The following is a 23151-nucleotide window of genomic DNA, read 5'->3' as shown; positions in this document are numbered from 1 at the left end:
TCAGAAAAGGAGGACAAACGTTAATTAACTTATTTCAGAGCATTCAAGTACTATTTGCAACCCTGTTACTCTGAATTGAATTGTGTAAGTTGTTTAGACTACTGTAATCATCATGATCAGTTCTGCAAGATCACTGGTAGATTATTAATTTTTGTTGCTTATTGAAAATGCAGGTAAAACCAATATAATGTGCTAATGACAATAAAAAAGTGTACAGAAAAACTCTCTAAGAAAAATACCTTTTTATATGTTTTCATCGTCGATGTCGCTCATCACACAATCATCCTCATTTTCTGAGGAGGAATCTGTAACATATACCAGAGCTCTAGGAGACAGATCAGGGTGATGTTTGGTTGCTTCTACCATTTTCTCATCTTCTTTTGAAGTAGGAATGTTTGGAGGATTAACGACACTTCTAAGGATAACAGGGGCTTTGGTATGTTGGGCAGGTGATGAAAGCGTTCTGGAGATGCGCTGTTTAGGAGAACAACGTATCTTAAGGGACTGACTTTTCTTGTGCTGTATAAGATCTTCATTTGGCCGTCTTGGAATTCTTGAAGAAAGTATAGTGAACACAGTCCATGGATTTTCACCCTCTTCTTGTCTTACATTTTTTGGTTTAAATGGTGGACGTACCCCAAACTCTGTAAGCTCTGGGCTCTCTAGCCCTGTTTGACCTGCTTTTTGTTTTACGTCTATTAATTCAACCTTTAACTCTGGAATAGGTTGTGTACACTTCATATTAGCTTTTAAATCTGGTGGGGGAAAGGGCCGTTTCATATTGGCTTTTGACCGCTTTTGCCCCAGAGGCGAAGACCATGCATCCTTCGTCTCTGGGGCTTGATGTCATTTGGGGGTGATTCCCCACATATCTTTCAGAATAGTGTTCAGTTGTCTTCTGAACTGTATTTCTTTCTTAGTGATATCTAATTTCTCTGTTGGAGTTAGAACATTTTTAAGCCAATGGTGTATTTTGTATGTGTGCCTTGGGGAGTCATCCTTGGATGATACAATTTCATCTGTTTTCCTTGCATCATGAGGTACCTTTTTATTAATATTACTTATATTACCCCTGTAATTAATAGAGCGTGGTGTTATTGTGTTATGGTTCACTGCACTATCTATATTTGTATTTTGTCTAACATTGTTTTGGACATCCGAACGTCTGATGATATTAATCTGCCTCATTGGATTATACATATAAAACATTACATGCTCAGCAATATGAACAAGGAAGGCAGTACTCCATCCTATAAGAAGAATCAAAAAGGCAAGGCGAAGATCCATGACAGTAAGTGCACTTAAAGGTGGGTTAAGACAAGGCAAGTCTCGAGGCCCTTTTGTTAGCAGCATTAGATGTAATTCCTTCCGCCAGTGTTCTATAAACCCAAACCCTTGTAAACGACTGATGATAGAGTTGACTGGATCTTTTAGGGGCGAACCATAGGGAAATATCCATCCACCAAGTACCGAGTTCAGGTCCTCGTCGCTTATTTGCAAACCAGGTTCACCACATTCAGTTGTATGTCTTGTAGCAATAGTAGCTTGTGCATATCTCTTAGGTACTCCAACAAGACAAAGGCCATCACTTCTTAACTGCTGGAAACCTTCACCAATTGAATCTAAGGGTTTGGCATTTGCTGCCAATTCAGAATGGCCCGGGCTTAAAGATGTAGATAATACCCTTGTTACTGTTGTCCCACTAACAATCCCCCAGTGTTTCCCACTTTGGAGCAATGCTATTGAGTTGGTTATGGGTTCTTCATATTTTGGTTTCATGAGACAGAAAAAAAGATTCCAAAAGTAGAGGCAAGCCATTAGCCTTAAGTAAAGTGCGATACCCGTTTTTACAGTTATATATATAGACTCTGAAAGTGGATGTTGAGGGTATGTCTCTTCTTGAATGCCCATTAAAGATACTATTAAAAAGGCCATTACGTGGAAAATAACAAGAAACTTGAATACAGTTGGTGCAGATTCAGTTCTGAATGGGAACATGATGTAAGGCCAGACAGGTAGCCGAACAGAAAGTGGACAAACAATGCCCCATAGTTCATTGTGGAACAGGATTGAATATTCAATTACTTCAGCACGCTCCCTTGTATACACAATGCCACCAATTGCAATATCAGCATTTCCTTTTATTACCTCTCCAACCTTTCCTGTCCAGGTACCATTCAGAGGCCTACCCCATTCACCATCTTCAGGAACAACTAAGCGATAGGAGAAGTTGAGAGCCTGTGCAGCATAATCTAATAAGCGCATTTCAACTCCTTCAAGTACAAGTGAGTCATTGTTTTGATTTTCTAAAACAAAAACATTGGGTACTGATGGAGTATATGATACTGTCACACTAGCTCCTGATAACCCCATTTTATTTACGCTTGATCCACCCCATATCCAACCAGTTGGTTGGCTCCATTCCCCCAACTGCTGCAAAGTATACTTTGTACATGCTTCACACACTCCCTCAACCAAATACCTAGAATTCAACAACTCACGGCGATCACGGCCTGCTCTAGACCCTCGTTTTTTTATAAGAACTCTACGCTTGAGCTGGGGTAAGAAGCGATCAAGACGATGATCTTCAACAGGAAGAATGACTGTGTCTTTGTGACCTAAGATACCCTGCTCAGCTCTTAGGATGAGAAGTAGTCCTCGCTGGTAATTTGGAGAGGACCATGCCAATAGTAAACGACATCGCTGATCTGGTCGATTGGACAGTAAATCTAGTAAGGGAACATCACGCTGCGATTTTGTGATCAAAGAAAATTTCAATTTTGAAACGTCTATAAGGATTGCAGGTGAATCTAACATTTTCTGTAGGGTAGCAAGATCATCTTGTGATGCTGCTTTTGGGTCATAATACACAAGGACATGGCACAAACCTCCGTGTCCTCCACCAAGGTCCTTCAAAACCTCTGCTAATATGTAAGGACTAGGATTCGTTATGTACAGCTGGTCATATGGTGGGCCATCCTTCAGAGCTCTACGTCTGCGACCTGAGCCTATCAACCTACGGACATCTGTTGGCCTAGGTGGATCATCGTCCAGTGGCTTTCGGTTGTTTTTGGCACTGTATGATAGTGCTGCCATGAAAAGCAGTAGAATAACGGAGAGTCGTATTTGAAGCATTACCATTCCTGGTCCTCCTGGCAGATTAAAGAAAAGAAACATTGACAAATTTTTATGAAATAACCATTTCTTGAAATACATTGTAATTATTATATTAAACTGCAACATAAGAATAGTCATATATGTGATTAGTATTCATCAGCTGTACCCTACTTTCTTCTTGACAACTTTTTATTGCTACAAACCATATTACCTCATTCTTGAACATAATGCTGAAGGCTGCAGTATCTGTAAATAAAAAGAAAAGGAAATTTTGATTACATCGCAATGCTTAGATAATAAATGAGCAAATTATGCACATCTAAAACTTCATTGTAGAAGACCAAGATACACAATCATTACTTCAGTCATTCCTCAATAGAAAAGTTGTTAATGTTCTTCCTTTGTTGCTTCATTTTTTTTATCTTCCGGGTGTGTGGGGTGGACGTGTTGGAGGTCTCTCTTATGTTTCTCTACAAAAAAGAAGGGTTTTTTGCCCTTAAACTATACCTCTTAAAGTAAGCAATGTGTTAATAGTGTATCCATGTAATACCTGGTGTGTAAACGTGTAAGTTGTGTAATTGCAGATATATTTATACACATTCTGCTCCAATCAGTGCCCTCGAAATCTTTCAAAATTACAGCTTCTCGAGACCTATTGGTCTTGGGAAATGGGTAAAAGAGCGCAGTATATGTGCTAGTGCTTGGCACTCTCTTCACCACAAAAATGTCATCTGGCCAACCTCCAACCATTGCGCCAGTGACCCTGGCACTTAATGATGCCTGTGCCCCACACACAAGTTCCGTACTCGCGAACAATTGTCTCTATTTTATACTGTATCAATTCAACCGTTCCAGCATCAAGTCTGCTATACAATCTGTCAGTGATGTCTTCTCCGATGAGGAAATAACGTTGAATATACGAAATGTAAAGATCTAATACCAGAAAAATATTTTCAAGGAGCGATCCATGAAAAACCTGTCCTCCCACAAGAAAATATCTTATATCTCTGAGTGGCTAAGGACCTGCTTGGTGGAAATCTACGCCAATGACCCTTACAATCTGCCTCCAAAGGGGCCTGCTGACCTAAGCCTACCTGTGGTGTGCCACATGGAAGAAAATGCCTTCCATACAGCAAAATCCCTCTCAGATATATTTGGAAAAACTCAGAAAAAATTGAGGAAATAAATGATAAATTCTCAAGAATCTGGGACATGATTAAAGGATTACAGGAATCCCTAGACAGTCTTAAAACTCTGGAAACAAATAACAATCTCACAGGGATCTGGGATGCAATCAAAGGAGTGCAGGAATCATTAGACAATCGTACAGCAAGCCACCAGACTCCTTTGAATGCGGCATCCATTATTTCCTTGCCTCCCAGCAACACGGGAGATGTGTGGGTGTAACACGAAGCTGAGATGGCCATACCTACCCAGGTGTCAATTGGCCTCTCTCCCTTGGTCGAAGTGCCCCCATCACCTATAGACCGTTCTGAGGGGAGGGGACTGTTGGACTCCCAACCTCCTCTCCCTCCCCAGTGCCTCCGGTGGAAGATAGACCTTCACTGACGTTCACCAGCCGTCGTGAATCTCCCAACCCTATCTCCCCCACCCCCCACACGCCCCCATCGTGGATGTGGATGAGAGTGAGCATGAGGGGTCTGGTGGCTGACAGACACAAACAAGCAGAAAGAAGAGAAGAACCCCTCACTTGACCGCTGGACCGGAGCCTAACATTTGTGTTTCACCTCGCCCAAAACCTGAGAAGAGATGTCACTTAGTAATTCACAATCTGCGTTCATCGGTGACGCTAGATTCCATAGTGGAGAGAGTCAAGTTTCTTACGAGCTCTGACTCCCTAATCTCTCTTGAACTCCCATGCAAAAGTAAACATAAAGTGGCTTACAGGATTACCTGCTTGTTTCAACACCTCAATATTCCGGGACCAACAACTCCCCCAACCCCCCCTCCCCCCAACACCCGGGGAACTTACTGACACCCCAAGAGGGTCACTTCCACTGCAAGTGGCAGCCAACCTCCCATGGCGAGTGACTGCCCACACCCCTGGCTAACCCCCCGCATTAAATATAATCTCTCGGAATATTTTTGGTCTCAAGCAGAACATTCCTCTCCTAAACATGTTCTGCAAAAACTTCAAAGGCACATCATTGCATTGCAAGAAATGCTCTTTTGGCCAAATGACCTTGAGCCTTCTCAGCCTCATCAATGCAAGTTACAGATCAAATCATAGCTGGTCGCCCAAAAGGGGGCCTTTCTTTCCTGTGGCACAAATTGTTAGACTATATGATATATATGATGACATTCTGGAGTGACAGATTGCTGGGGCTTCAAGTGACAGTAAGGAACTCTAAAATCCTAATAATTAATGTTTATATGCTCTCAGAAAATAACGATAATTTTGATCAATACTGCATAATTCCAGGTGAGTTACACAGCATTATTCACGATTCTCCTTCTGATCATATTTGTATAATTGGGGACCTTAATTCTCATCCCACAAAACAATTTTATAACGAACTTAATTGCTTCTGTCAAGATTATGCTCTCCATTGCGTCACATCTCCACAAGTTTATGATTCTATTATGTCCTGCAGTATTCACTACGATCTTGCAACGGGCTACAATCACATCCCATTACAAGTGTCATTCAATACCCCATCCCTCACTACTGTGAACCCCCTAACTGACTGGCCACCAGCGGTAAACTGGGATTTTAAAAACCAACAGAAAACCAGATACTTTAGGGCGACCACGGAAACCAGGTTGCTGTCAACAGTTCAAATGCCAGATGCCTTACTTTGTGCTAACACAAATTGTAGAAATGACCACCACAGGAGGGATCTGAATGAATTTTATTCAAACAATCTCCGCTATGCTTGCTTCGGGCATGGCTGCCTATAGATTTCGTCAAGGTAATTCTCGTAATATACCTGGATGGAATGATTTGGTTAAATATCTGCATACATACTCACGAGAAATGTTTTTACTGTGGAGGCAAAATGGTAGCCTGAGGGAAGGACGCTGCATTACTAAAGAGACAGGTGAGAACGCAGTTCAAACTTGCTCTTAAGCACTGCAGATTAAATGAAAAACAACTAAGAGCCAATGCAATGTGTAGAAATTTAGAACCTGGTGATTATCTTCGTCTTTGGAAAGATATCCAGTCCTTAAATTTCAAAACTAAAAAGCTATCACAGAGAGTAGGGGAAGCAGTCGGAGACGAGGCTATCGCAAGTATGTGGGGCGATCACTTCAACAATATCCTGAATTGCGTAAACGATGAAGACTCCTGAAGGGATGTAGATAACCTCCTTACTGATAGCATGTAATTTCATTTTGTAGATCGTATTACGCCAGGTAACTTCAGTGATTCCATAAACACCCTACCTAATAATAAATTGCCCGGCTGTAATGGTCTTCCCGCAGATGCTTTCAAACTCTGCCATCTGATCATTTTCATTTTGCTAGCTGCCCTATTCAATGCGTGCATAATTCACCAGTTTCTTCCAGACTTCTTACTCTTAGTTTACTTGATATCATTAATTAAAAACAAGCTAAGGGATGCAGTTGACCCTGGCAACTACCGGCCGATTGCAATCACAACAATCGCATCGAATATATATATATATATATATATATATATATATATATATATATATATATATATATATATATATATATATATATATATATATATATATATGCATAAAGTGGGATAGAAGTAGAATATCTGTCTCCCGATCCGAATTAGATGTTTGTTTATCATATCCAGCATACCAACCCTTCTGTACAGTTCCTCTTCCCAGAGGAGCTTCGCCTTTCACGAGCAGGCTCTTTATCGAACAGCGAAGGTGGTAGTTTGAAAGTGTAAGAGAGGAGCAGGGCAGAACTAATTGGGATCTCATGGTAGGAAGTGGGCGTTGACACACACAGACTATTTGTGGATTGTTTTCATTGCTATTACTACTATTACTACTAGTAATACTGTATAGATTAAACCACATTATGTCTCAAAAGAGGTTTATTGTATTACTACAGTTTCGGATCTAACTTTGACACCTTTCCAGGTGATTGTGACTGACAATCGTGTACATCACTGTCTGCCGTAATTATCTAGGTTTAATCTATACATTTACATTTCTTTTTCTTTTTTGTTTCATTAAACACTATGGATCAAGCTGCCTTTGAACTTCGCTGCGTCAGACCATGCAAAAATTTGTAACTGGACTGACTCGAACTTTTATTCATTTTGTATGTTTATTCTAATAAACTGCAGTTTCTAAAACTCTAAATCGACCTTGATATGTAAGCCTAATGTTGACAGTTTGCAAACAATGCGCAAATTACTTACCTAATTTGAACATTAGGCAATTTCTACCTAATGTTCTCATTAGGCACATATCCACATTGAGTGTAACTTATATAAAAGTTTGCATATGATAGTCTTTATACAGATTGGCGACAAATACGCAATTAAAGAACAAAATTGTAACGAGAGCCTAGATGGCATTATTATTATTATTATTATTATTATTATTATTATTATTATTATTATTATTATTATTATTATTATTATTTATTATTATTATTCTTATATTATTATTATTATTATTCTTACTTCCATTTCCGTTTAATAAAGGCACATTTGGACCCTAAAAACACATTCTACCCTTGAGCTACGTATGCTCTTTGTGAACTAATTTTACAAACTAAAAACGTAAGTTCAAAAAAGCATAATTAAGTGACATAAAATGGACAAATTAGTTTAGTTCTGACAAGTTGGCTTGTCACCAACTTTATTTGGGCGTTTAGCTATTTGGTCATTCAGATTTGCCCTTTGCCTAGTATGAGCATTAATCTTGTTAATTATGGTATCTGTCAGTTAGGTTGGTGGTGGTTGCCTATTGGGCGTCTAAATTAGCTTTTTACTTTGATTTTCTATCTATAAACTTATTTTACTGTTTAAAGTTATTTCGCTAATGCAAAATGCTCTGGCATTTATTCAACATTCATGGAAACTCCAAATGACCCCATTTCGATAAAGTGACTAAATTCAAACACTCGACTTTTGGAATAAGTTGGTAATGAAGCGCAGATGAGTCACTTATCGAGGTGAGGGACTTCCGTAGGAACTTCTATATTACATAAAAAAATTCTTCCAAAGGAGTCATCCTAAATATGGCGGCCACTTATGAGTTGCCAAGGGATCTGCAAGAATATATTAAATACTTTTGTTGTTCCCTGCTGGTAACCCATCGTATTGCAGTTTCGTAATGACTCTGGGCGGGTCGAGAGATAGACAGTTGCAATGACTTTAATTAGTTTATTTTATTAACGTGACGAGGATAATGCAAACTCCTGCACTTTTTCTCTTTTCAGTCATCATCATGATACTAACCCCGTTTGGTAATTGCAAGAACTTAATAAGGGTTTCTGGAGAAAAATGTGTCAAATCGTGCTGCTTCTTCAGTCCCCTCAAATTTTATCTTTGGTAAATTCATTCGAGGTTAGCTCTTTTGATCTTTTGAACTTCAAAAATATTCTGAAAAAAAAAAAAAAAATCAAGTCGACTGAAAAGATGCGCAAAGGGGAGGTACTCCCTATCATCTCCCCTCTGGCGTATTTCAGGAGAATCAACAGACCGAAAACGCAAGGCTCATTTAAGTGATGTGGAGTGGCGACAAAGGCGTAGAGAAAAGTAGAAACAATGGAAAAAGAATTATATAAAAAGCAGCTATTACTCGGGTAATTGTGTTGAGTACAATTTCCAACTCTCTCTCATAGTTTTATAAGGCTACCAAGTGAATGCCTATACAATGGATGTTGTAAGAGGCACTGGGCACAGATAGAATCTCTGTTGTGAAAGTTAATAAAATCTTTTATTGGAGAAAGTAAAAGTGGAAATAATCTATTGCGCTGTAAAGGAAAGAGTAACGCAGGAGTCTTGAGTGAGAATAAATTTATTCTCTGAAACTGAGCTGTTTTGACTGGGTTTGTGGATGGCAAACTGGAGACAGTTTGTTTGGCAGTTTACTGGGCATACGGATGGAAAACGGGCGTCAGGTATTCTTGTGACGTACAAGTCCCATTTCAATGGGGTCACATCGTTATCAGCTGCCAAAAAGTGGAGGCTAAACCAGAATTTGCAGCAAAGCATTTGATGCTTTGCAAAGACAAAATAGGGACAATATAGAACTTGTTATAGTCTGATTATACTTAGTTAGTAATGAAAATATGCAACTGTTTCACATCCTTACAAGGCCATGTCTATCAGGAGGCAGAGAAAGTACTAAGATTTTATTGAATCAAATATTGTAATCACGATTACCTGTTAATGGAGACCCAGTCGACTTGTCCATTTATCTCGAGCTTGAATGCTTTTTTACTTGCATTCGAGGATAAGGTAGGACCCACAGCATGGCACTGTTAGTGAAGGCTTTGGGGAGTCATCCCACAGGAACATGAAATGCACTTGTTGAGACTTCTTTTTAAATACTGCTTGTTCATGTCCTTATAGCTTTGTAGCCATGAGCAGTAACTTCTGTTAGCTTTGAGGAGTCGTAAGAGTTCTTCTTGTAGTTGGAAATTGGCTTCAAGTGGGAAGAACTTACTAGGAACATAGATTGTTTTACTGAATTTGGCTGTTGTCCCGCTAGAGTGATTGGAGTCTGTAGATGAGGTGTGTCAGAAAACAGCATGTTTTGTGTTGGCAAAGGGGAAGTCTTTCCACTAATAGTTTCATACGGAGGTGTGCATGGCTCTGGTTTTTCAGTCTCAGAACTGGGAATCAGTGAGCTCATCATATATTAACTCCAACAGGACTTCACTGAGTTTTATTTGGGATGCTGTGCCCACCATTGGGTTATGACATATAATTGACCTGAATTTGGAGATGGTCAAAATCTGAGTAGGGTATGCATCTTGCTTTTCAATAAGGGCATGTATGAATGGGTGGTATGCAAGGGTAGTAAAAGCAGTAAAAGGCTGCCTTTCAGCAAGAGCCTGAAGTGTCAAGTGCTAAGGAGCACAGCAAGAATTTCCCTGTTGAAAGTGTGTTACGATTTCAGGAATCATTGCAGGTTTTTTAAATCTCTACTTAACAATACGGACCTGACACCAGCAATTGAAATATGGGAAAAGAATATGAATAGAAAACTCACACAACACTACGACATGTTTGTTTAAAACATTATTTACAAGTAGAGAAAGTGAAATGTTGCATCCCCTCAGCTTTCATTCAACATAACACAAATTAAAATAAATTAAAGCAATTATAGATAGGGAGACCAGGTTGAAAGGTAGAGCAATTCAAAATGGTTATATAACTGGTTAGTTATCCTTCGTGGCTAGGGCTTCAGCTGAAGAGATGATGCAGGCACAGTGACATGGGTCTCGAAGATGACACAGGATGGGGCTGCAAATGTTGGTATTGTTTACCCTAGCATCCGAGGGTGGAGGGCTTGTCGAACTTCTTATTCTCTTGCTTGCTCTCTGTCTAGCAGGTGATTCTATGGAAGTTTATATACCTCTAAATGGGTGGAGCTAATGATGACATCACAGACAATTGCTATTTCCTTATTTGGAGACTTGAATTTCTGCATGCCGATAGTCTCCTCAAAACCGTCATCCGATCACACCATACAGGAAGTGTCCAGAACATGTATGACAAGCAGTGATGTGATATTGATGGGTGATGACAACTTCGCTCATGAACAACAGAAATTTTCTTTCGGCTAAAATAGCTACCACCCATGATGAGGTGCTGTACTTCTTGGTTGAATTTAGTTTTCTCTTGAAGAAAGTAATGGGTTGAGAATTGAAATTTACTGTTTGAGGGCATTGTAAAGGATGACCATGATTTGTATGATGTTCAACAAGATTTGATGGTGGTAGTTTACCATTCCCACAAATTCCTGCAGGACTTATATGGTGGCTAGAGCGAGTATTTCCTGACGGCTAATACCTTGGCAGGCAGGGAGGAAATGCTGTTGCCAAGATCTGATGACCCAGGAATTTTTGGGGATGAGTCACCAAACCACTTTCACATAGTAGGAATGGTTGATGCTGACATGCTTCTTATGTCCTTTGGATTCCAGGTGTGGCTGTCAATGATACAGCAGATGAAGAATGGTAGGTCACTGAGAAAGTTGTCCATTAGCTTCTAGAATATTTCCCCTCAGTCATGGAAGCCAAAGGTGTGACAAACATTGTTTTTGGAACATTTTATTAGTGGACTTGGAGAAGATCGCTGTTCCTTGGAATGTGGAGGTGATGTCTGTCATGTTAGGGATTTGATAGTGACTGGGCTCTGTTTGTAAGGTGTCATCTATAGTCTTTGCTGGGGTGCTAGGATCTGTACATTTTCTTCATTCTATGGACAAGGTGATGCCCAAAAGCCATGTGTTATATCCACTTGAAGGCTTTTTTCATGGAGATTATTTTTCTTTTAGGGCAGAAGGAAGTACTGAAATAGACTGGGTCCTGTTATTTTTATGTGATGGTATACGCCATGCTTTGTAAGGATGTAGGGGCACAGTAGTGTAAGCAGTTAATGACGAGGCATGGGAGGCCTCCAGCAACTCATACAGTTTTTCCAGGAGGTCTGGATTCTGTGTTGGGGAGGCAGCTTATGTGTTAGTTGAGAGGTGACAGAGCCATATTTCTCATGTGAGGTCAAGCCTCTTGGATGTCCTGGGGGGCATCATCAGGGACTCGAGTTTGCCCCAGGCTGCCCTTGCTGTCATGTCTTCCAAGTGGATGTTCAGCAGGTCGAGGGTCCACTGAGCATAGGTGGGTGGGCCAGAGAGGATTCGGTTATGAGGCCCTCTTATGATATTCTCTCACCCTGAACATGAAGAAAAATGTATCTGGAATTGACTCAAGTACATACTGTACCTTCTTTGTGGTTACAGAGGCCAAATTGTATGTTTGCCCTCCGGAACCAGATACATGGTTCTGATATCAAGAATGGAGGCAGAAGGAGGTGAATGGTGTTCATATTTGATTGATTTACCTGTAGACATCCTGTGTGTTTTTCCTCATAAAATTTACTCTCAAGGTTTGTCCCAATGTCCCTGCAGACGAAGCTAAAAACTGTATGCTGTAATTAATCTGTAAATGATTTTTTGTAGAAATAGGTATGGCTATATTGAGTTTGTTAATTGCTTGGGGTTTATGCACATACCATGCTTGATCTATCAAGTTAGTGGCCGATGACACTGAGCTCTTAAGGAGAGCAAAGCAAGAACTAAAGCATCATGTTTAGTTCATTTGTAGTTTCATTTTAGTGGTAAGGCATGGCTGTAGTACGTTTATCAATCTTCAGGATATTTATGCAAAAACCATGCTGGTCTACCGCCATCTCAGAAGCGACCAGTGAATGGGAAAAAGCCTTACAGAAGTCTGATGTGAGATTGACTTTATTTCTGAAACTGACCCATTTTGACCGGGCCTGCAGTCGGAAATCTGTTGACAGATAGCACTGTGCACAGAAAATGGGTGGCAGGTTCCCTTGTGATGCATAAGTCACGTGACCACCGGGTCGCAACAGGGTCGACTGCTGCTGCTGGCTGATAAACAGGAATTTGGCAGTGAAGTTTGTGATATTTTACAATCTGATGAAGTGGATGCAGATTAAATCTCTGTTATGAGAATGAATGTAATACATGCTTCTTAACAAGAGCTAATGAATGCTTATAAATCTATAAATTACGAATGGGAGAACGCGCAAAGAAATTCATTGTAGCAAGAGTAATGAATGTGGAAGGCATTTCTGCACTAATTGCTACTGAAAGTAGAAAGAATATATATGAAAAAGCCAGAGATGCTGATGCTCCATCATAGAATTTAATTAGTACCATAAAATCTATTTCATAGGAGGCACCTAAAATCTAGTACAATGGCCATATCACAGAAAGTACCAAAAAGCAGATAAATTTATATTGCAAAAGGCAGTGAATGCATATAAACTCCATGTTGTAAAAGGCAAATCCATATATGATAGCAGGTAATGAATCCAAATAGAGTTTACATTGTAGGTGGCAGTGAAAGCAGATGCAGTCTTCACTGAACACAAATAAAATCTATATCTTAAGACGGACAAGTTAACACAGATAACCTCCCTATTATGAAGCACCAAATGCAGGTAAATCTGTATCGCAGGAGGCATTGACCCTAGATAAAATCCATATATTTGGATGCACTGAATGTAGATAAAATCTTTATCAAATGTGTCTGTGAAAACAGATAAAATACATATTATAGGAGACCTAATGAAGATGCAATTTTCATTATAGGAGGCAATGAATGCAGATAAAAGACATACTTACAAGAAAGAAAAATAAAGTGGGGATACCAGATAAAAACATTCTCATAAGAGGTACTGAATGAGGGTAGCTAAAGGAACAGAATGTATGTAATCTTTGTTGTAAAAGGTAAAAATTACTGCAGATAAAATCCATGTCGTAAGAGGCATCAAATGCTGAATCATCTTCATTGCAGGAAGCAGAGTTCAGCTAAAATCCGTGTTGCAGGAGGCTATGAATAAATATAAAATCTTTATCACAGATTGAGTAAATATAGATATATATAGATATATATAGGGATATAGAATATTAGATATAATAGGGAGATGATAATAGATATATAGATGAAGAAGAGATATATATATTATATAGATATATATATATTATATATATATATATATACATATGATACCATATATATATATATATATATATACATTAATATGACATATAGATAGATATATATATATATATCTATATATATAATATATATATAGTATATATATATATAATAATATATATATAAGTATATGGATATATATATATATATATATATTATATATATGTATTATATATATAATAATAATGTTATATAATACACATATATATATATATACATATACATATATATATACTAGGACACAATCCCCCTGGACAAAATCCCCCTGGACAAAATCCCGCATGGACAAAATCCTCCGGGACACATTTAAAGTCATGGAAATGCAAGCAAGCAATAATAGTAGTAACTTGTTTTTATTTTTTATTGCTTATATAGTTCCAAGCAGAAATATATTGGAATACTCGTACGGTCATTTGTTGGTTTTCATTTGCATTTATAGTTCTAGTTAACCGAATATTACTCCTAGAACTTTTCTAACTAACTTAGCTTTCAGCTTTTGAGGGAAATGCAAATTTCAGTAAAAATGCTAAATTGTTTATTTAAAGACTGAACATGTGTTTAACCCCGGAGGGTTAGATTTTCTGAGAGTCTGGGTCACTGTCTTAATCCTGTCCAGGTAAGGTGTGGAATTTTTATTTTATTGTTGGGTGTCTCTCTGGTCTTGTCTTGAGGTGGTCGGTAGAAAATTACGTTTGCTTTGTGAATTGCTTTCTTAATTATATGATCAGGATACCTTAAATACGAAAGGTGCTTACAAATTAGTTGAAATTCTTTTTCCAGGATATCTGGGGAACAAATTCGTAAAACTCTTAAGAATAGGTTGCTAGCTACGCCTATTTTGATAGGTATGTCGTGATAGCTAAAGTAGTGAATGTATGAAAGTGAGAATATCGGTTTTCTATATATATTGCAAATTTGTATTCTGTCGTGTCTCTAATTATTATAACGTCAAGGAAAGGAACTTTGCTGTCTGTTTCCCATTCAACTTTAAATTTGATGCTGGGCACTAATGCGTTTAATTTTGAAAGGAATTCATTGAAATTGCCCCATCTTTTATACCAAAATGTTAGAATATCTACATATCTCATCCACAGCACGTGTTTGAGTTTTATTGCATTCATTACTGTAGTTTCAAAGGATTCTATGTATAGAATGGCTAAAACAGGACCTAAAGGACTACCCATACTACACCAGAATTTTTGCTTATAGAATGATTCCCCGAATGAAAGTATGTTATTAGATACACATAATTCAACTTTATTATTTGTCAAGCGCCAATGGGAAATGATCTGAATAGGGGGCTAATTTTGCTCTCAAAAACTGAAGAACGTCCTGTACTGGTACTTTTGTGAATAGAGAATCTACGTCAAGATTTAAAAGTTTTGTTGTGAAGTGGTATATGTGCCTCTCAGAAAAAAATGGAGTAACTATGGATGGATCTTTGGGTATAAATACCACCTTTACTGTAACTCTTCTCTCTTTAATCCACCTGAAGAGAGAGACAGCAGTCTTTGAAATATAATATTTTCTCTATATTTTGGCGTTTTCATGGCCTCCTATTATATATATTATATATATATATATATATATATATATATATATATATAAGATATAAATGTTCCTGCAACACATTTGATCATTAGATTTAGTGTTATTTTGCTTGCGACCCATTGGCACATTTGTTTTGATATTGTCAATGCTCTTATAATTTTACTCTCCTGATTATTTTATAGAATTATATTTGTAAGTGAAAATATTACGTTTTCCTTCAATCCTTTTGAAAATAATTTGAGAAGTTCATATTAAGTATTTATTCTACTCTCTGATTATAGTTGTGGACCATCCCTAGTCAGATTTGTCGTTTCCAAATGGCATTTTTGAGTAGAGTCAGTCTTGCCTAGATTTCCCCAAATCATACACCTGACCCTGAACTATGACTATATATATATATATATATATATATATATATATATATATATATATATATATGCGTTATGCGTTTGTGTATATATATGTATGTATGTATATATGTGCGTTTGTATATATAATGTATATATATATATACATACATATAAATAAATATATATATATATAATATATATATATATATATATATATATATATATATATATATATATATATATATATATATATATATATATTATATTTATATTATTTGTGTGTGTGTGTGTATGTATATTCACTCAATCTGTGATAACGATTTATATATATATATATATATATATATATATATATATCTATATCGATATATATATATATATATATATATATCTAGTATATATATATATATATATATATATCTATATATATATATATGTGTGTGTGTGTGTGTATGTGTGCACGTATGTATGTACATAGTATGTATGTACGTATGTATATATATATATCTTATATATTGTATATATATATTGTGTGGGTGGGTGTGGTTGTGTATGTAGTGTACTCATACATATATCGATATATATATATATATATATATATAACTATAGTATATATATATATTATAATATATTATATTATAATATATATAATATATAATAGTATATATATATATATATATATATATATATATATATATAAACTATATTATTATTAATATAATACTATACTTTTGATATATAATATAATAATATATATTATATATATATATATAGATATATATATATATATATATAAAATAATATATATATATATATATATATATATAAATACGTATATATATTATATAATAATATATAATAAATATATATATATATATATATTATTATATATATATCGAGCTACAAATGTCCTTTAAAGGATATTTGTAGCTAGATATATGTATATGAATCACAGTAATGTGATATGACTTATATATTGGCTACGTGCGGACAAAAGTACTACAATGCTACCGAGGTCGAGGGGGTTTGATGCAGTCTCCAAAACTACGAATACCTGAGAGCGATAGGTATTTGAGGTGGGAGGCAGCATAAACTTATATCCTCTTGCGGTGGCGGGGTGGGTTAAGGCTTCACTGTCGTCTTGGACTTGAAGGTGTCGATGGTTTGCAGCCATGAGCCGGCAAATCTGTTATCGACTAAAAAATTCCCCTTCGGTTAAGCATATATGAAAATATATTAATTCCGAGGTAGAGCGAATTAGATATTAAAGGACATTTGTAGCTCGATATGTGTATATGAATCACGGTAATGGGATATGACTTATATATATATAAATATATATATATATATATATATATTATATATATATAAATATTATAATATAATTATTATATATCATATATATATATATATATATATATATATATATATATATTATATATATATATATATATATATAAGTGGCCGTCAGTGCAATAAGATCTATCTTTGGAACGCAGACGAATTATTATGTACAGCAATAAATGCTGATACAACCCTCACGTCACAGTGAATCTAGTAAAAATCCTCTATTACAGGAAAACTGAATACTCATCATCATGCTAAACTTTGTTTCGCAAGAGAAGGCGGATGCTGATAGTCTCCATAACATGTAGCAGTAAATACAGGCAAATCTCTGTCTTACGAGGCATTGACCTTTCCCTATCTATGACGGAATCGAGATGCTTACTAAAGGTCACTCGAGGAGAATAACCTTTTGCGGAAAAGTTCCCAAAGTCGGTCGATCTCGAAATGTTAAAGTTATCTTCTTGGAATTCTGCAGTATTCCCGAACACTCTTGTACTTTTAGCGTGGTACATATAAAATACACTATGTTCTTTCGAAGCTTATATGTGGTCACAGTTTGTCACTCATACAGAAGGGCATACAAAAAATGCTCGATCTTTGTAATACAAAATCATTGATTATTTTAGTGTTGTGGAATCTCTATAGAAAGTTAAAAATCTATTGTAGAATCTCTGTAGAAAATGAAAAAAATCTATTGTGGAATCTCCATAGAGGGTTAAAAAATGATTGTGAATTCTCTATAGAGCGTTAAAAATCTATTGTAGAATATCTGTATAAGGTTAAAAATCTATAGTAGAATATCTGTGTAAGGTTAAGAATCTATTGTAGAAAGTTAAAAATCTATTATGAAATCAATGTAAAAAGTAAAAAAATCTATTTTAGAATCTCTGTAGAAAGTTAGAAATCTATTATACAATCTTTGTCGAAAGAAAAAATTCTATTGTGAAATCACTATAGAAAGTAAAAATTTTATTATGAAATCCCAGTAAAAAGTTAAAAATCTATTATAGAATCTCTGTAGAAAGTTAAAAATCTATTGTAGAATATTTGTAGAATGGTAAAATTCTATTGTGAAATCAGTGTAGAAAGTTAAAAATCTATTATGAATTCACTTTAAAAAGTAAAAAATCTATTGTAGAATCTTTGTAGAACGTTAAAATTCTATTGTGAAAATCACTGTAGAAAGTTAGATATCTATTGTAGAATCTTTGTAGAAAGTTAAAATTATATTGTGAAATCACTGTAAGAAATAAAATTCTATTATGAAATCTCTGTAGAAAGCTAGAAATCTACAAAAAGGTCACCGGGTTTGTACAGTCCTTGAAAGGAAGAGAAGCACCTGGTTTCTGGGGTGAGGGGAAGGTGACCAGTTGCTCTAATACCTTCACAATAAAGTTACTGGGACGGAAAGAGTATTGATTTCACCCACTCACAAGTGATATTTTAGGAGTAATTTTTTTTTCGGCACGTGTTTGTTACCTTATCCATGGCTGACAATTTTCTAGTTGGAAAGTTTCTAGAGCTTGGTTATTTGGCTGTCTTAAAATAGCTACCAATGCAGTGTTAGTGCGACGAACAAAAAGACTCGAAGGTAATGCTAAGGTCACATATTCACGTATCAACGCACGCACGCCCACGTACGAGCGGAAATTGGTAATTGGCAACAGCTTACGTCACTAAACCGTAAATGGAACGCAAAACATACGTAAAATCGTAGACGTACGGTGACGGGTCGTCCGGGCTCTAAGCTCTGCCCACTAGGGCGCCGTAGCCCGCTCCAGTTTTGAAATGTTCAAAACAAGTCGTGGGTGGTCACGCCAAATGTCACCTGACGTAGCTCCAGGCATTGTACGTGGGACCCACGGTGACTACTGCAGGGTAAGCGCTAGGGTCACCTGCATAGTTCGCCGTCGTTGTTTTCTTTCTGCCGCGAAGCACGTGGGCCTCCTAATTGCGCTGTAGCCTACAGGGAAACCGATTCGCACATTTACAACCATGTACGACATGGCAACACTGTAGCGTGGTATAAAAGGTCAGGTAGGCGGCCTCCCGAGCAAGGGAAAGGCCCGTCAATACAACAACAACAACAACCCTCAGGTCAGCTGTTGTTTCCGTCTCCCGAGACCAGCAGTTTCCTCCAAGTACTCTCCACAACGCCCTTCAAGATGCCAAACCTCCTAAAACGATCAAGGAAGAGACCTTCTTTCGGCCCGAAGAAGACTCCTACAGCCACTCCTGCAGACACTCAGGTCGAGGAAATGTCATCTTCCACCTACAGGAGTCGGAGTTGGATGAGATACAGAGTGATGACATCGACACGGAAGAAGACTGACGGACAGGGAGAAGTGGATATTGAACATATTCTACTTCCTCAAGCCCCACATCGTCCGTCAGAAGAAGCCCAGGATGTTGGGACTGCCAATGGTATGTATATTATAATGTCTGACTTAATTTTTTTTTATTTGTTTATTTATTTATTCTACCAAAGTGAATTTACAACCTGGATTTTCAGAATGCAATATTTTTACATTCTCTCATACATGTTCCATCACTTTACAGTCTGCTCTGTTTACAGGGCGGCCATTTTGTACCCTACAGCCCTACAACGGTGGGCGTGGTAACGACGTGAAGTTGACGTACATAGAACATTACACTATCGGCGTAAGTTCCAGGTAGATGTCCGACCTTGCTTTCTTTGCGCGTACCATTGCGGCGCAATTTACGGTGCTGGCTTTACGTCCGTTAGCCCGTGTCCTGTTTACCAGCTGTTCAAGGTCATTTCACCGAGATGATGCCCACGATCCACATATGTGGGCATACGCCGTCGTGATATGTGAATGTGTGACCCCAGCATTAGGGATACGCACGAGGGCAGTTTGTTTTTATGTCTGTCTGGATTCTTGTTTTGCGAGCGTGAAGTAAACGGAAGTCAAAGATTCACTGAACCTCTAACCAGGCTCAATGGCTGAAGCTGAACATCTAGATTTCCTCGTCGCTTGGACACAAAATATGCGAAATTTAATCTGCACCGCCCCGCTTTTTATTCAGTAGAGAAATAAACCAAAATAATCGTTGTACATTAAAAATACAGATGTTCGAAAGTCACTTTTTAACTTTGACAAATAATACAATTTATTATTATACTTGTGGACTTCCTAATATTCCACAGTTTAATCTCGACAATATGAATTCTTTAGCAAATAACATTAATTCTCACGCTAATTTACTGTTTTGCAGATGTCTTTGAAAGTCTCCACTTCTTATGTGCCAAAGTGCATAAACAAATAAAAATACACCCTGAAAAAAAGAGAAATGTAAGGAGGTAAAAATGAAAGATAAGAACAAAATAGAAAGAAGAGAAGCGACAAAAAAAAAAGCTAATAAAAACACGTGGTGTTTTATATTTGTATGCCTCGAACCCATATGGGTTTGATGGCTATTTTGACATGTAGCCTGGGTGTGTTTAAGGCGTCTTAAAAGGGTGTATTGTACTTGAGTTCAAGATGGATATATATCCATGAGGGATAACAACCGTGGAGTGGATGTACATAAAACACTTTCCTGCTTACCTATATCATTAGTTCCTTTGATGTCATAAATAACGCTGTCTGTATTATTATTATTATTATTATTATTATTATTAATTATTATTATTATTATTATTATTATTATTACTGGTTGTTAATTTTGTTTTGACCCCAATTCTATCTGAATTGAATATCCTGTTGTTGTTGAAGATTAAGCTGGCCTTATGCCAGAAAATTGCGATAAAAGTTCAGTATGTAACCTAAATAAAAAGGTTCTTAACGTGAAAAACGACTCTCGGACAACAAATTGTTTCTAGAAACCATGAGATCTGTAATAAGGTAACACGTGAATAAACAAATATCTTATAAGAGAACATACATATCACCTCTTAACCTATGAAACAAATACATGAAGATGAAATCTGGACGAAGGATACGAAGGAGAAAAACAAATGCAGTAATTACCTCTAGAACTTCATACAACAATGATCACTCTTCTTATATATGACATATTTTTTTCTAAATAAAGACCGCAGTAAGTCCAGTATATTATAGCAATAAAAACCGAAAAAACGCCTGCTTATGTCTAAGCAAAGCTACTAGGAAAACATTTTATTGACTGAAAATCTTCTGTAAAATTACAAGGGTTCTTGAACCTTAAATATTTGAAACAAGGCTGAACAATAATCTTCCCTAAAAATTCCTTCACCTCAAAAGTTATATTCCTATCTACCAACAACCCAACCCCCTCCCGGTGTCCAAGGACCTATTGCCAGCCATGAGATCCATCTTTTATAAAAAAAAGTTATCGTAAGAAACAACAAGCTTCTTGGATCATTATAGAAAAAATGCCATCACAAAAGTTTCACTCCTAACTCCCCCAGTATCTAATGAACTATTGCCAGCCGTGAGAACCATTTTTTATATGAAATTTTCGTAAAAACCAGCGAATTTCTTGCATAATTATTTCAATAAACAAAAAACATACCAAATAAAAAAGGTAACCTCCTTGGCGGAGGTAATACTGAGGTGGCGCATTACTTTCTGTCTATAATAGTAACGTCACCACTGGTAAAAACACCAGAAGATTGATGGAAGTTTTATTGCTCACTACAAAAAACTAATTTCAGTTAACATTCTCTAAAAGTTTCCCTGAAATGCTGGTTTATATTTCACAGGTTTTTATAAATCAATTAATAAAGAAGGAATGACTGGTTGATGTACGTAATTCCGTGATATTATGTAAATCGCTACCGGTGTGGAATTCATGTATTGCTAATAAATGACTGATGTAGATGACATTGCTCTACTGCCTAGCTTTGTGCATTGCAGGGAACATAAGGATATTTTCTTAGTGAACAAGTTATGAAATATATCAACTGTATTTTTTAGTGTACACAAGACACGCATGATAAGTTAAAAAGTATGTAAATTTGTTTGAAAGCAATATAGGTAACGAAATTTAGTTTGCGCCTTCATCTATTTCATCTATTGGCCATATCTATCCTTTTTATTCTCAGTTTCAAGAGATTAACCACCAAAACAATTATTAAACTAGAGATCTTACAATCAATGACTCGAAAAAAACTCATGGCAAAACATTCGCATCTTTGGCTGTGGAAAGATCATAGGAAAAAATCTTTATTGTTTGTAAACACCGTAAAAATGGTAATAATAGTATAATTTTAAATACTTTCTAACTTATCATATGCGTCTTGTGTACACTGAAAATCACAGTTTGATATATGTCATGACATTTTTGCGAAGAACATATTCTTATATTCCATACAAAGCAGAAAGCAATGCCATTTACATCAGTCATTTATCAGCACCATATGAGGTGTTCACTGATTACAATTTATACATAATGGAATTACATAAAAGCAAAGACTGTCAGTCATTCCTATTTATTAAGTGATTTACAAAAACCTTACAGCTTACAACATAAATGTTAAAATGCTTGATCTATTGCCTTCATTGTGCGGATTATTTAATAAAATTTCATTTTTTACAATCTACTGTCATATATAACGCAAATAACTATGCTGTCAGTGTAACAATGCGCAGCGGTAATTAAAATATTACTTTCAATTTTTTTGTTTCATTGCCGACGTATGAAAGTGGATGCCCCTCCAATATTAGTTATCATATAAAAGACCTCAGTTAATGCATGGATCGGAAACATGGGCTCTAAGAAGAAAAGAGGAAGTAAAGCTTGAGAAACTGAGATGAGAATGCTGAGGTGGATAATGGGAATATCGCTGCTGGAGAGATTGGAAAATGACGAAATAAGAAGAGCAGGGATAGTATTGATTTCAGAGGTGACACAAGAGAGTCGGATTCAGATGGTATGGGCATGTGCCAAGTATGGATGAAGAGGTGGGAGTGAGGAGGGCGTAGGAGGAACCTGTTAGAGGAAGAAGATCGAGAGGGAGACAGAGTTAGATGGCGAGATAAAGTGAAGGAAGATATGGAGAGAAGAGGTTTGGTGGAGGATGATGCCTTTGATAGAATGCAGTGGAGGAGAAGACGCA

General features: G+C 36.7%; 1 protein-coding gene across 1 annotated transcript in view; it reads right to left on the bottom strand.

Moving 5' to 3' along the window:
- LOC135202552 (ionotropic receptor 21a-like) overlaps positions 1–23151 on the bottom strand; it is a 96886-nt gene that overhangs the window by 34850 nt on the left and 38885 nt on the right. The window contains exons 2-3 of the mRNA XM_064232033.1: positions 3329–3363; positions 240–3152 (exon numbers count right to left, since the gene is read on the bottom strand). Coding sequence (XP_064088103.1) covers positions 847–3141 — 2295 coding nt within the window. The 5' untranslated portion in view covers positions 3142–3152; positions 3329–3363 and the 3' untranslated portion in view covers positions 240–846. The remainder of the gene's footprint in view (positions 1–239; positions 3153–3328; positions 3364–23151) is intronic.

The sequence above is a fragment of the Macrobrachium nipponense genome, chromosome 30, assembly GCF_015104395.2.
Source record: "Macrobrachium nipponense isolate FS-2020 chromosome 30, ASM1510439v2, whole genome shotgun sequence".
Taxonomy (NCBI): domain Eukaryota; kingdom Metazoa; phylum Arthropoda; class Malacostraca; order Decapoda; family Palaemonidae; genus Macrobrachium; species Macrobrachium nipponense.
The sequence above is the reverse complement of the archived record's forward strand: the minus strand, read 5'-3'. Positions and strand labels throughout refer to the sequence as shown.